The sequence below is a fragment of the Enhydra lutris genome, unplaced genomic scaffold, assembly GCF_002288905.1.
Source record: "Enhydra lutris kenyoni isolate GAN:26980312 unplaced genomic scaffold, ASM228890v2 scaffoldscaffold94, whole genome shotgun sequence".
Classification (NCBI taxonomy): Eukaryota; Metazoa; Chordata; class Mammalia; order Carnivora; family Mustelidae; genus Enhydra; species Enhydra lutris.
The window spans coordinates 697,660-711,983 of record NW_019154178.1 but is presented as its reverse complement, the minus strand read 5'-3'; the positions used below and the strand labels follow the sequence as shown (position 1 = coordinate 711,983).

The 14,324-nt window shown below is 56.9% G+C and overlaps 1 protein-coding gene across 5 annotated transcripts in view; it reads right to left on the bottom strand.

Annotated features, from left to right (window-relative positions):
* Nucleotides 1-14,324, bottom strand: part of LOC111138952 (interleukin 6 receptor) — a 48,784-nt gene that overhangs the window by 14,985 nt on the left and 19,475 nt on the right. For all 5 annotated transcript variants that reach the window (XM_022490981.1, XM_022490983.1, XM_022490985.1 and 2 more), the window contains exons 7-9: nucleotides 4,705-4,751; nucleotides 3,542-3,611; nucleotides 1,375-1,468 (exon numbers count right to left, since the gene is read on the bottom strand). In XM_022490981.1, coding sequence (XP_022346689.1) covers nucleotides 1,375-1,468; nucleotides 3,542-3,611; nucleotides 4,705-4,751 — 211 coding nt within the window. The remainder of the gene's footprint in view (nucleotides 1-1,374; nucleotides 1,469-3,541; nucleotides 3,612-4,704; nucleotides 4,752-14,324) is intronic.

Genomic DNA, 14,324 nt, shown 5'->3' with positions numbered 1-14,324 from the left:
ACCCAGGAGGCCCTGTACAAAGAGCTTCGGGCTGGGGTCGGCTTTCTCAGCCCCAGCAGTCGGCTCCTCAGCCCTCCCAGCTCCCGTCTCCTCTTCCACCAGGTGGACACGCTGTCGGGCACTCTGGAGGGTCTGTGGCGGGTCTCCCAGAAGGCAGGAAGAAGGACGCAGCCCGCTGGCATGGCCGTCTCTGGCCCGCACGAGATGGTGAGCTCCGAGCACCCCCACAGGCCAACCTCCACACGTGTGGGGTCTTATCTCCCGCACACGCTCTGGGCGACGCCCCTCTTCCCTGGGACAGTAGAGCAGACACGGCCGAACCCAGTCTGAGATGTCACCTTACTCACCTTCCAACCCAGACCACCTTGGCACCAAAGCTGGTTCAGAGTCTCTGGGGGGTCCCACGAGTGAGGAAATGTCTCTACCCCTTCCTCCCGGACACCCTAAAACCTCCCCTCACAGTCGCCGGCAAGAACCTCAGAAAGCCGCACACGAGGCAAGAGGGACAGACTGAGGCTGTGTCCTGACGGAGAGCCACCCTCCGCGCCCGGCCCGACGGCCCCCGGGTCTTCAGCTCGGGCGCCATCGCAAGGCCCTGCCCTACGGGAGGAGTAGGGCCGGCGGATGTGTCCGCAAGCCTGGGAACAGTGACCAAACGACCAGCCACTGGAGACAAAGAGACATGGAGCGACGTGGCATGGCGCCAGTTCGCCGGCGCCGGAGGATGCGCCCGGACAGAGCACTGGGCAGGGGGCCTCCGGCTCTGCTTGTTCTGGGACATGGAACATCTCCAACGGGGTCTGGCCAGGCCCCTCGGCCCTGCCTGTTCACAGACTTCCGTGGTGTTTCTCACGTGGCCCACAACCACGTCGGTATGTGGCTCTTGGAGGACAGGCAAGGTCACATGACAGCAGCCTCAAGCCTGAGGGGCGTCTCCCAAGTGTGACGGACGCCGCCCCCTCCGCGTCAGCAAACAGGCTTCCCGGTCCCTCCGCGTCACACAGGTTTTCAACCTCCGAATGCCACTGGGACCATCACAGCCTCGTCCACATCTGCCCACACGCGGGCAGTGATCCCCGCCACCTCCCAAACGTGTCCGGCCGGGCTTCTCACAGGCGCCGCAAATGCTGTGCTCCCAAGTCGAGTCTCTGCTGTGCTCGGCTGTCCCCTGCCAGCGGCTCCGCGAGAGTGACAATACGGCCGTCTACTCAACTGCCGAGGCCGGAGACCCGAGGGTCACCCTAGACGTGCCCCCTTCCTTTTCCTCATCTAACGTGTCATCCAATCTCGTCAGTTCCTCCTCTGATACACCCCGAATCAGCCAGGTGAGGTGGCGGCCCCCCAGGCCTCCCCCAGCCCCCCAGCCCCACTCACCTCAGCACGACACCGACGCACAGGAGCGTCCCGAAGGCCAGGCTTCCTCCGGCCACCAGGAAGGTGGGCAGCGGCCCTGAAGGCGAGTCTTGCACTAGGAGAAACAGGAGCAGGAAGGGAGAGGGATGCCGCTCAGCGGGACGGTCCGGAGTCCCGGAGGAACCGCAGCCCCGCAGGAGGGGACGGCGCTGGCCAGCGCTCCCACCTGAGCCGACCCTGGAAGACGGGTCCCTGGCAGAATGGGACCCCAGGATTCCACCCACCAGAGCTGGTAGGAGGAGGAGGGGCACCTCAAGCTCAGAGCCTCCGAGCTCCTGTGGCCACAGACACCCTCCCAGTCAGCATGGCCTTTCTAGTGGGGCTCGGCCTGTCCCCGCTCAGCCTGTCCCCACGAAGCACAGGGGGCGCAGGACTCCGAAGGCTCTGGGTGCCCCACTGAGGACAACATCAGGAGCTCAGGTCAGATGACATTTTCTCCACTGGGTGTCATGTCTCATCTGTCCCTCCACTCGGTCCTCAAGCAGTGTGGAACCCAGCGTGGGGCTTGAACTCACGACCCTGAGATCAAGACCTGAGCTGCGACCAAGGGTCGGGTGCTCAACTGACAGAGCTCCCCAGAGGCCCCCCTGGACCTTACATTCTAATCAAGGGAAAGACAAATCTGTACTATGACCTTAGTAGTGACAGGGCAATGATGAAAATCAGAGGAAGAACAGGGGTAACTGGGACAGGCCCCCTGACAAGGGACATCTGAGCAGAGACCTGGGTGTTGTGAAGCAGCTAGCCACGGGAGGCAGTTATGTGCAAAGGCCCTGAGGTAGGGCATGTGCTGCAGAGCAAGGAGGGCAGAGTGAGCGACAGGGAGAGTAGAGGAGGCGAGGTTAAGGGTGGGGTCCTGAGCCAGAGACCAGAGCTTGGACGTGTGATTTCAGAGTCTCCCTGGCCGCTGGTCACAAGAGTCTGTTGAGCATTAATAGAGAAAGCCGGGAGACCAGCGGACAGCTCCTAAGTCCCTCGGGGGAGGGGAGAGGCAGTGGCAGCAGCACGGCGGAGGGGGTGAGAAGGGCAACTCCCAGAAGTGTCTCCGGGTACAACGGGGCCTGCTAAGGGACTGGAATCGGGCGGGGGTGGAAGAGGAAGCCTGCCTGGACCCCGGCTTGAGCAACCCCATGAACGTGCTGCCAGTCACCAAGATGAGGAAGACAGAGAACACGTCCGGGCTGGCAAGGAGAGGCGGCTTCAAGGGTCCGCTTCAGACCTAAGCTTGTAATTTGTAGAATCACACCCCTCCCTGGCAGGTTACCCAGGCCGCTGGATAGTTGAGTCTCGGTTATCAGATGTGGGATCTGAGTTTGGGAGTCATCAGCCCACAGATGGCCTTTCCTGTTACAGATCCGGCTGGAGAAGCCCGTCCCCCAAGGACCCCATCCCCACTGGAGCCCCGGAGCCCCACCCTGCCTCCCCACTCCCCCCACCATGACTCAAGGCCGGGAACCTTCTGCGATTCCCCCAACTGGACACGCCCTCTGCTATCTCTCAGCTGCCCTTCGATTTATCTCCACCTCTGTTTTGGCCTGTCTCCCAGGCTGTTCCGATTACACCGTCCTCTTTGTCTGAGCCTGACCCCACAGAGCAGAGTCCCAGAGAGAAGGGGGGAGGGTGCAACCTCCGCCAGGCAGCCTACATGGGAGCAGAGGTCAAGGATGGCCTCAGAAAGCCCAGAGCTGGCAGAGCTGCCTCAGGGCTGAGGCCCCGGAGCCCAGACCCTGGAGTCCCGCATGAATGGCAGACCCCAGGCTCTTCTTGGTGCAAATGTTGGTAAGCTTTCCTGGTCTTGCAGGCAACAAAGCAGATCTCTGGGGTCAAGGGCACCCGAAATAAAGGCTTCCCCCAACATGTATTCCATTCCAGACTCCGATAACATGGTCTGTGGCACAGGCATTTGTATTCTGGGCCAACTGAGGCACATTTCACTGGTCTGTGCCCTTCTGTTAATGGTTCCCTCACCATCGTTCAGCAAACGATGTCAGACTTGCACAGATAGAACATTTCTGCCACTGCCCCCTTCCTTCTGCACACTGGCTTCCGGCAACATTTCCAAGTCAGAAAGGACTTTCTGCAGAGAAGCGTTTTGTGCCCCTTAGAAGAAAAAGCACCCAGTCCTCACCTGGGAGGCTGGTTGCATTTGCAGAATTTTCAGAGAGATTACTTCCACTGTCCTCGCTGGTGGTCGGTGCCTGAAAGACAGATTCCCCGTCAGCTGGTTTCCACAGATCCCATCCCTGGCACCCCTCCAAGTCCACCTTTCCTCTGTCTCAGGACCTCTCTGTTCTGACCAGTCACACTCAGCATCTGCACTAGTATTTGCATTAGTTGTATCTACACGTTGCCTGCCCAAGATGGGACTTCTTCCCATCTGCCTCCCCACCAAGAGCCGGGGGCGCAGCCCCTTCCCCAGAAGAGATACCCAACAGACAGGCGAACGCAGCACTGTCCCAGGGAGTATGTGCCACCATCCCCTGGGAAAACCAAAGACTAGGATCCTGGACCCATGCTCACTAGCTCTGCATCCTTGGACAGATTTCGGAACCGCTGTGGGTGTCCCGTTCCTCTTTTCCAGGCACAGCCCTCCTGGCCCTGAACCCCGTTAACAGCTGGAACAAGACTCCAGGTGCAAGCCCAGAGCAGAGCACAGCTGGCAGACCCTCTGCAGGAGTCCGTGCCCACACCCTGGCTTGGCTGGGACCATTGGGCCACACTGCACAGGCCTCCCCGGGAGCTTCTGCCAGGGCCCGGACAGCCCGGTGGTCAGTACGGGTACAGCGCCAGGCCCTGCGCCCCCTCCCAGGGCCACCTTGCTGCAGGAGGCGCTGAACCTCACAGCTCAGCTGGCCCTTCGGGGACTGAGGACCCCAGGAGGACGCGCAGCTGGAAACGAGATTACCCGAGGATTTGCTAAGCAGCTTCAGAGGTAATCCTCTTTCCAGGAAATTATGACGCCAGGAGCCCACAGAGGAAGGGCTTAGAGGGACTGAATCTGAGTCGCCAGCGAGGCCATCAGCAGCGTCCGCCAGTTCGGAGGTGAGACAGCAGCCATGAGACCCAGGGACTTTGTGAGCTGGGCCAGCACTCCGCACATGTCATGAGGGCCACAGCAGATCTGGGACGCCCCTACCCCGTTTTACAGAGGCTTGAGGACGACAGTAACACCCATGCCACATTTCCAGTTAAGTGCCAGAGCTGGGATTTGAACCGACTCCTGTCCGGTGCCAGCCCACAACTGCTCCCCAGGTTCTGCTGCCCTGACACCCCACGAGGACTCAAGCTCACCTGTGTGGAGGAGGACGCCTCGCTCTCAGCTGGAGGGCTCCTGGGTTCTGTGGAGGAAGATGTGTTATGAATGATCCATGGACCCTGAAGCCCCATCAGATGGGCCCCAGGAGCAGAGAAAGTTCATTGCCACATTACTTAAGAGAGCCTGATGTTAGAAATGACCAAATCGTCAACCCCAAGGGATTCGCTGTATAAATGAGGATATACCCAGATGTGGCAACGGTCTCTAAAAATAAATCAGAAAAGGGGCACCTGGGGGCTCACTTGGTTGAGTGTCCTACTCTGTTTCAGCTGAGGTCACGATCTCGGGGTCATGAGATCGAGCCCCACATCGGGCTCTGCACTCAGTGTGGAACCTGCTGAAGATTCCCTCTTCCCCTCCCACCTCCTCCTGCTCACATTCTCTCTCTCGCTCTCTCTCAAATAAATAAATAAATAAAATCTTTAAAATCAATAAATAAATGAAGTAGAAAAACGTTGAGGATATAATGTATAAAAAATGCAAGACTGGGGCACGTGGGAGGCTCAGTGGGCTGAAGCCTCTGCCTTCCGCTTGGGTCGTGATCTCAGGGTCCTGGGATCAAGCCCCGTATCGGGCTCTCTGCTCAGCAGGGAGCCTCCTGCCCTCTCTCTCTGCCTCTGCTCTGCCTACTTGTGATCTCTCTGTGTCAAATAAATAAATAAAATCTTTGGGAAAAAAAAAAAAAGGCAAGACATGGAAAGGCTCATGTGGTCTGATCTAAAGTCCCTAAAGAAACATATTTATAGGGGCACCTGGGTGGCTCAGTGGGTTGAAGCCTCTGCCTTCCGCTTGGGTCGTGATCCCAGGGTCCTGGGATCAAGCCCCACATCAGGCTCTCTGCTCAGCGGGGAGCCTGCTTCCTCCTCTCTCTCTGCCTGCCTCTCTGCCTGCTTGTGATCTCTGTCTGTCAAGTAAATAAATAAAATCTAAAAAAAAAAAGAAAGAAACGTATTTATATCATTATTATTGTGCATTATATCATACCCCATAACACATATTCACACACAGGAGGAAAAAAACACAAGGACACATCACCAGACAGAAGCACTATTAACATCTGAACGTTCTCCCACTCATCTTTTGCAATAAAAAACATCTGAACAAGTTCTCATGTGCCTGGGTGGATTTGGGAGGCTTGGCCCAAGAAGGGACGTGGATCGGGCACACACATGAAGCCCCCCTCCTGGGAGCAGGATTTCCGCAGAAACCGACCCCCACCCCCCGCAAGCATCAAGAGGTCAAGCATGGAAGCAGGAGCAGGAATGCAAGGCCGGGCAAATGTGGGCCCAAGGGACTCGGAACTGAGCTGTGACAGGCAATGGGTGGAATGCTCTGGATTTTAAAGTATTTTCTTTTCAGTCCATCATGTTTCCATCTAGAAATTAAAACCACCACAGAAATGGTTCACACAAAGATGTGGAGCCTCCCTGAGGTGGGAGTGGAATAAGGGACAGAGGAGAAGTGCTCCTACTTCTGCTCAGCGGAGAATTTCCAGCAGGACAGGCCTGTCCCCAGGAGGGGAGGAAACCAGAGCATGTTCACGCCTGCACTGTACAGAGGAAACAGAATCCCAAAGAGGGAAAGCAACGTGTCCAAGATCACACAGCAAGCCAGCCCCAAACCAGCCTGGGGTAACTGGGAAGGATCCAGTCTGATTCCCGGGTGCTCCTCCCGAGCCGAGAACGGGCAGACCCACAGCAGGGGTGACTGGAGGAGGAGCAGAGGGTACGGGCACCAATAACAGCGAAGACCGGGAGTTGGGGCAGCCCTACTTAGGGAATACAGCTGATCGCAGATGGCCACTGGATCCAGGGCCTCCCACACTCAGCCACATGCAGCATCATCTGTGGCCTCAAGGGGCTCCAACCTTGCCCTATGGCCTCCAAATCTGGGGGATGGGACCCAGACATCAGGGGCTCCTAACAGCTCTCCAAACCCACAGAGACGCTTCAGTCAGAAAGGGTGACCCATCTACTCTCTCCTGCGGCTCTGACGCCCAGCGTGGCACGTGACCCCGAGTAGGGTGCTTAACTTTTGATGGCTTAGATTTCCGGGTACAACGTGGAAATTTTATCTCAACCCAGAACAAGTACAATTTTTCTAATGCATATCAGAATTAAATCTTACTGACAAGACTTGTTAAAGACCCCCTAGATGGCCACGGAGCCCCCGATGCAGACCATCTTGTCCCCAGACATGGAAGGTAAAGCATGTCTGCATTGTTAGGAATAATCGTCATTTCATTTTACAGACGAGGAAACAGGGCCCGAGGGACGTCAGATGACTGCCACTGGGAAAGTGTCCCTAAATCATCAGCACCCCTCTGTGGGCAGCTCCACCGGCCACATCCCGGCTCATCTGTGCGCGCTGGGTTCCATGTCACGCTCCTGTGGTGCTTGTGAGGTGGGCCCTGCCATCTCCATTTTACAAAGACCCCGAGGCTCAGCATTTAGGCAAATGTATTTCCTATTTCCTAACGCCTCCCTTCAGCAGGCACGTTGGGCAAAGAAGGGAAAGGAACGGACAGCCATGGCCCCCGAGTGCCTCGAAGTGACTGGTGGCAACAAAAGCGCACCAACTGTAACCATCTCCAGCATTTACTGAGCACCTGATGTGTGCCAATCTCCGCACCTCCCATGGATCAATCTCTTTAGTCTCCACAACAATATTCGGGAACAGTATCACGATATTCCCCATTTTACAGACGGGGAAACTGAGGCATGGGCAGCTAAAGAACTTGTCCAAAGTTTTGTAAGAAATAAGTGACAAGGGGGCGCCTGGGTGGCTCAGTGGGTTAAGCCTCTGCCTTTGGCTTGGGTCATGTTCCCAGAATCCTGGGATCGAGCCCCACATCGGGCTCTCTGCTCAGCAGGGAGCCTGCTTCCCCCTCTCTCTCTCTGCCTGCCTCTCTGCCTACTTGTGATCTCTCTCCCTCCGTCAAATAAATAAATAAAACCTTTAAAAAAAAAGTGACAAGTCTTTCTGGCTCTAAGAATGATTTTTTTTTAAGATGTACTTACTTACTGGAAAAGGAGAGGGAGAGCATGAGCAGGGGGAGGGGCAGAGGGAGAGAGTGAGTCTCCAGCAGACTCTCCGAGGAGCACGGAGCTCACAGATCTCCTGACCCCAAGATCATGACCTGAGCTGAGGTCAAGAGTCACACGCTTATCAAACTGCGCCACGCAGGCGCCTCTGGGCTTTTTTTCTCCTTTATTTTTAGAACCATCTCTAGATTGAGCATTCCTCAAATTCAGAGACTGTACCGTACTCATCTTTGTGAGCACAGAATTTAGCACATCTTGCCAAAAAACTATGTAGTTAGTAAATTTCAATTATGGAAAAGCATTTAGGAAAGACTATTAGGAACCTTAATGGTAGTTGCCACCGTGTGTTCTCCTTGTGTGAGCACCTCCGAGATTACAGGAGACACTTTCACATTCGTAACAGAATGAATGACAAGACCGACAGACCACACAGGAGGGTTTGGGTTTTTTTGTCCCCACAGGAGTTTTTAAAACAAGAAGCTCATTTCCATTAACTTGAGGATTGGTTTGAGTTCACGCGCTTGGGTTTTAGGATAGAGAAATCCAGCATGAAAGGCGGGAGAGGCCCCCGTGACAGATAAGTGATCTGGGTTAAGACACTGAACCTCTCCTAGACGCCGTTTCTTCATTTCCGGCCCAGCCGCTTCCTCCGACACACCCGCGCTGAAGGGCACAGAGTCCCGGTAAACACCGAGCGCGCACTGACCCTCAGCGCTGGGCACGGAGGGGGCTGTGCCGCCGGGAACGGACAGATCCCCACTGCGCCTCTGGGGGCGGCCGGGAGAGGGGACCTTCACGTCCTCACCAAACGGAAAGACACCTGCAGCACCTCGGTGAGGGACGCTAAGCAGACGAATGCGTCAGCATTCGGCAACATAGTATCAAACTCCTGACACTCACATAACTTGGTGTTACAGGTCGATTACACTCAATACAGATAAGAAATGTGGGGGCGGGGGAGCAGAGAATAGAAGACATTTTTTTGTGCTCGTCAACTGTATTATGACCAGTTAAGGGCAGGGCTTGGGGGCAGGAGCCCAGAGCGGGAAGCGGGACGAAGAAATAAGGAGGTGGAGGGTGGTGGCAGGGAGGCGATCTGAGGTGGGGCGGGGAGAGGGGCTGACCGAGCAGGAAGGGGGCCGGGAGGGCGGGCTTCCGGCAGGGCCTCCCCCTCCAGCTCGCGGCTTCACACCTGCGAACCACCCACCAGCAAGTCAATCACTGCCGGCCTTGCCTCCCGCCTCCCGCCTCCCGCCGCCGCCCCGCCGCGGACACCACAAGCAGCAGCGGGAGGTCTGCGGGGGTGGGGGTGGGGGGGCCGCTCTGCGGGCCCAGGGGAACCTCCCGCGGCCGCGGACACGCACGCGCCCCAAGCGGCCCCCTTTCTGTGAAACGGCCAAGAGCCGTTTCCACTTAACTGTGTACGTCCTTCCTCAGCAGAATCAAGCGGCCACTGGCCACGGTCCCCAAACACGCCGGAGCCCCAGGGCCCGGACCCGGCCAGTGGGAGAGAGCAGCGCACCCGCAACTGCGGCCGGGCCGGGTGTGCGCGCACGTGCGTGTGCGTCTAGACCGGGTGTGTGTGCGCGTGCGCGTGCGTCCAGGCCGGCTGTGCGTGTGCGTGCGCGTGCGTCCAGGCCGGCTGTGCGTGCGCGTGGCCAGGCCACTGTGCGTGTGCGCGTGCGCAGCCCGGCCGGCGGGAGGGCAGCAGCGAGGCCCGGCTGGTGAGGCGGGTTAGGAGCGGCGCTGAGCGCAGCGGGCACGGTCTCTCCGGAACCGCGTGCCGGGGCTCTTGAAGGCGCAGACTCTCCCTCGCAGGACAAGAAGGGGGCCAAGGGTCTGAGCTCAGGGCACCCAAGGACCCTCGGTGTCACTTGTCTGCTGAGCGCGGGTAAGCAGCGAGACCAAGCCCACTTACCCCCGCGGGCTTCCCGGGCCCCTGCCCGAAACTCTCCCTGCAGAGGGGCTCCGGGGCCGCAGGCTCGATAGAGGGAGGAGAGGTCCGGGGAAGCCCTCCCACTGGCGAGAGGGGCGGCGGCCATCCAGCTGTGACCCGTCCTTCTGGCCGGACGTCAGGGGCACCGTCTCCCTGTGTCACTGCTGCAGGTGCCGGCAGGGGTGATGGCCTTACTGGACGGAGTGGCCCCCCTTGCCCCTCTCCACCCTCTACCCCACCTGCAAGGAGGCCTTCCACCATGGGCGTGCACCTGCCGGACCCTGTGGCTCTCACACCTGGGCTCCAGCCTGGCCCAAACCCCCCTTCCCACCTGTGCGCAGACAGCCTATAATCCCTGTCTCCATGGAGACACTCCTCCACCGTCTGCCACCCAAAGACCTCCTCGGGAAGCGTTTGCTCCTCCTCTCGGCCCCGCAGCCTGCCAACATGAGGGTCAGGGACGCGCGGCCCCCACCATCCATAACCACCGGGGAAGTCTCCCCACTCTGCCCACTCCACGCCCCCTCCATAGTCTGAGTGGCTCGGGGTCGGTGTCCAGGACAGTGATCCTGGGACACCCACAGCCTTCCTCCTGTCACCCCAGGGACCAACCAGCACCGTGTGGCAACTGCAAACACCCCTGCAGCAGACACGTCACTATCCCTGGAGGGTGTCTTCTCTCTGCGCTCACAAAAACTTTCGCAAGGGGCCTCCGTCCCAGCCATCTTGGCAGTGGCCCTTGAGGTAGGGAACAAAAAGTCACTACAGTCCATTATCTCTAGGCTCTAGCGTTTCAGGAAAAGGGGATAGCATGTGCCCAGCCACAAGCAGACCCTGAAGATGACCAGACAGGCAGAGAGAGACGGGCCGTCCTCCTCAGCACCTGCCTGGACCGGGGTAACGGGGACCAGAGCCACACACACATCCACCCATGCCGGGGCCCCTCCCACCAGGAGCGGCACACATGGGAGATGGCCATCACCTATGCAGACGTGTCTGCTGTCACGAGAGGCACGCCAGAACAAGCTGGTGACAAGTAAATCACGCAAAGAATTTCTTCAATGAAACCAGCCAGAGCTTGTTTTGAAAACAGACCTGGAAGGGAACCAGACAGGTCTCAGCATCCCCACCTCACATGGGCAAGGCTCAGGCTCTGAGAGGCCCTACAGCCTGACTCCCGGGTCCAGCGTGTCTCCCATAACCTCCCTGTCCCCCAGAGGTCACCACTCCCACGCCAAGGCTGGGAGGCAGGAACGGCCTGCATATTTGGGTCCCGGGTAGCTGGGACGCCCACTGGTGCCCCAAAAGCCAAGGAACTGCCTCCAGACAGCTCCCCGCTCTCTCGCACCGGCCCCCGGCCCCCCACTGCCCTCAGCAGGGGGGACAGCCAGCTTCTCTCTTGGGGGGCTCTGAGGATCCCCCAAAACCACATGTGCATAGGACAGGGGGTCCCGAAGGCTTCAGTCACTGATGGGAGACGCCACCAGGTGTCCTGTCCAAGCCTCTGCAGTCACCGCAGCAAGGCACAGCAGCACAGCCACCCCAAGCTGGAAAGTCAAAGACCAGATCCAGTGCTGGCCAGGCGGCCCAGCTCTACCGCCGCCCACTGTGGGGGCGATGTCCGTAATCTGAAGAGGGACAGCCACCAAGGACACCAGGTGCAGAGGAAGGGAGCACAGGCTCTCCGCATGGCAGCCAAGGACGAGACACCTGAGAAGACACGGGTCCTTGGGAGCCGCCGAGAACTTCGGAAGACCAGACCAGTGGACTTGTCTCGGGACTCGTCTACCCCAGAGGACAGGGTGGGGCTCATGTGAGAAAGAACTTTCTTCCTGAGCAGACATGTCTCCAAGGAAGACACACAAATGGGCCAGAAGCACACGGAAACGTGGTGAACATCACAGCCCTGATGGAAACGCAGACCAGCCTCACACCCACTTCACGCCCGGGGGTGCTCTTACCAGCAACCAAACACAAAGAACAGAAAATGCCGAGTGTGGAGGAGGCCGTGATTGGAACCCTGTACATTGCCGGTAAGAATGTAAAATGGTGCAGCCACGGAGGAAAACAGTGCGGTCGTTCCTCAATAAATTAAGAACAGAACTACTGTCTGAGGCAGCAGTTTTTCACTTCTGGGTATTTACTCGAAAGATCCGCAAGCAGGGACCCAGACAGATGCTGTCCAGCGGCGCTCACGGCAGAGTCCGCCACAGGTGAGTGCGCAAGCCACACGTGGGCCACTGTGCCCCGAATAGGCCTCAGCCTCAGAGGAAGGAAGCTTGGACACTTGCTACAACACGATGAACCCGAAGGACATTACACTACGTGAAACAGACCTGTCACCGAAAGACAGCTCTCCCGGTTCAAGAGTGCGAGTACAAACCTCTCCTTGATGAAATGACACAATTAGATACTTCAACATGATTCCTTACAATCTTATCAATAATTATTACTCTATTTTCTACATTTCAACCAGAAGTATCAAAATGTAATTTTCCAGAAAACCGTGAACCAAACTTAATTTCAGCATCAATTAGCACTTGATCGGCACTTCCGTGAGGAGCGAACCTCAGAGACAGCAGGTGGCGGTCCCCTTCGCATCTAATGGGGACAGTTTTGGTTTTGCAGCAAGAAGAGCTCTGGGAGCAGACGGTGGGACGGCATGTTAACCACGCAAATGTGCTTAACGCCATTGAACAGATATTCAGAAACGGCTACAGTGGTCAAAGTTGAGTTACATGTGTTTTACCACATTCCAACATTTTTAAAGACAAAGAAAGAGCTTTCTAACACAAACAGAATTCCTTAAAGCTGTTTGTGACCGTCTGAGCAGAGGGGTAAATAAACAAGCCTCAGCCTGAGTCCGAGACATTCCCTCCGCACAACGCTGTCAGCCATTTGCCCCCACGCCAAGGCTTCCAAGGCCACAGTAAGGTTCGGCATTCGGACGATGAGCCTGCTCTGGCTCAAAATGTACACGAATCACAGAAAGTCACGGACAGGTCAACACGAGCTAGCCTGAGGACGTTCTGATGCATTTACACGGTCTCCCTGTGGGAGACAGACCAGTTAGGCCTTCCCCGCTTCCTGTCCGGGCCTTCGCAGGAAAGGAGCTTTTGAGAAGAGGGTCCGACAGAAACCTGCCTCCTGCTCTCCACGGGCAGCGGCAGGAAAAGGACCAGCTGTGATCTGAGCCCGCAACCTCACGTGCGTCCAATTCAGAAGCTCCTTAACCCAGGCCTTCTCTGGCTCCCCCAGGACAGGAAAGAAGAGCGTCACGCGGCAAAGCAGGAAGAGGAAGAGCCACCATGCGCCAGCCTCCTCTCGGGGGCGGAATGCCAGCCTCTCTGTGCCAGTCTTCTCCCCAGGGCCGGGGTAGGAGAGCCGGCAGGGCAGGGACGGGCCCGGCCGTCACTTCTATTCCTGTCTTTCTGTTTTACCCACACGTGATCAATGCACGGGTACTGTATTTTCTGTTTTAATTAACTGGTACTTAAGAACAACTCTTTTGGCTCAACCCTGTTGCCGGGCTAAAGAGATGTGATGCTGAAGCTGCCACCATTCTAGGACGCGGACACCAGGAGCAACGGAATGGGCTCCTGGAGTGGGGGTGAGCCCTCCATCTCTGGAAGCATTCAACCAGACACCAGATGACCCTCCCCCCGGCACTATAATCCAGGAAACTCCTGCACTGGGTCTGGGTCTGCTCAATCCTAAGCTTTCATAGGAAGGAATCCAAAGATGCCTTAAATTGTTTTCTCAGGAAACACGCGTAACAGTTGTGTTAGCTGCTGCTCCGTAGGCACCAGGAGAAGAACGGGAAACAGAGGCCAAGCAGCTCCCTCTGGGAGGCAGGACTGGACACGGGAAGGGTTAGGACAAGAGGCACTGGTATTAGAAACCTTCCCAGCTTCTTGGCTGTGAGAATGTACTAACTTGATAAGAATTTCAGCAGTTAAGGGTGACTTGGCTCAGTTGGTTAAGTGTCTCCCTTCGGCTCAGGTCATGATCTCTGGGTCCTGGGATCAAGCCCCACATTGGCTTCCTGCTCAGCGGGGAGCCTGCTTCCCCCCCATCCCAGCCCCACCCCGCCTGCCTCTCTGCCTACTTGTGATCTCTGTCTCTGTCAAATAAATAAAATCTTTAAAAAATTTTTCAGCAGTTAAAAAAACACATTAATCACAGTTACTAAACACATTTTCAAAAAACACCTGGTAACATGAGAGCACTCACGGTGTTCTCCACACACATACTTGGAAAAGGAAAGCAGCACACTGAAATGTTCTCACTGGGTTTCTCCAGGTGGTAAAAATACTGATAATCATCATTTTTCATACATTTGTGGAATGTTTCACGTTTTCTATCAAGCACAGTTATTTCAGTAACTCCCCAAAGGCAGTTTTATCACCTTTAACACCTTTTTAAAAATGAGAGATTAGTAACCGTGGACACTAAGTACAGCTACATGTTCTCCGCGGCTTCCCCATGAAGCTGGGGTGCTGCGTGCCCCGCCCCCCATCCCCCCCGCACCTCTGCAGCCAGGAAGGGGACCCGCGTGGTCAGAGCCGAAGGCCCCAGCTGCCAGCAGCACCACAAGCGGCGTGTGCGCCCCACA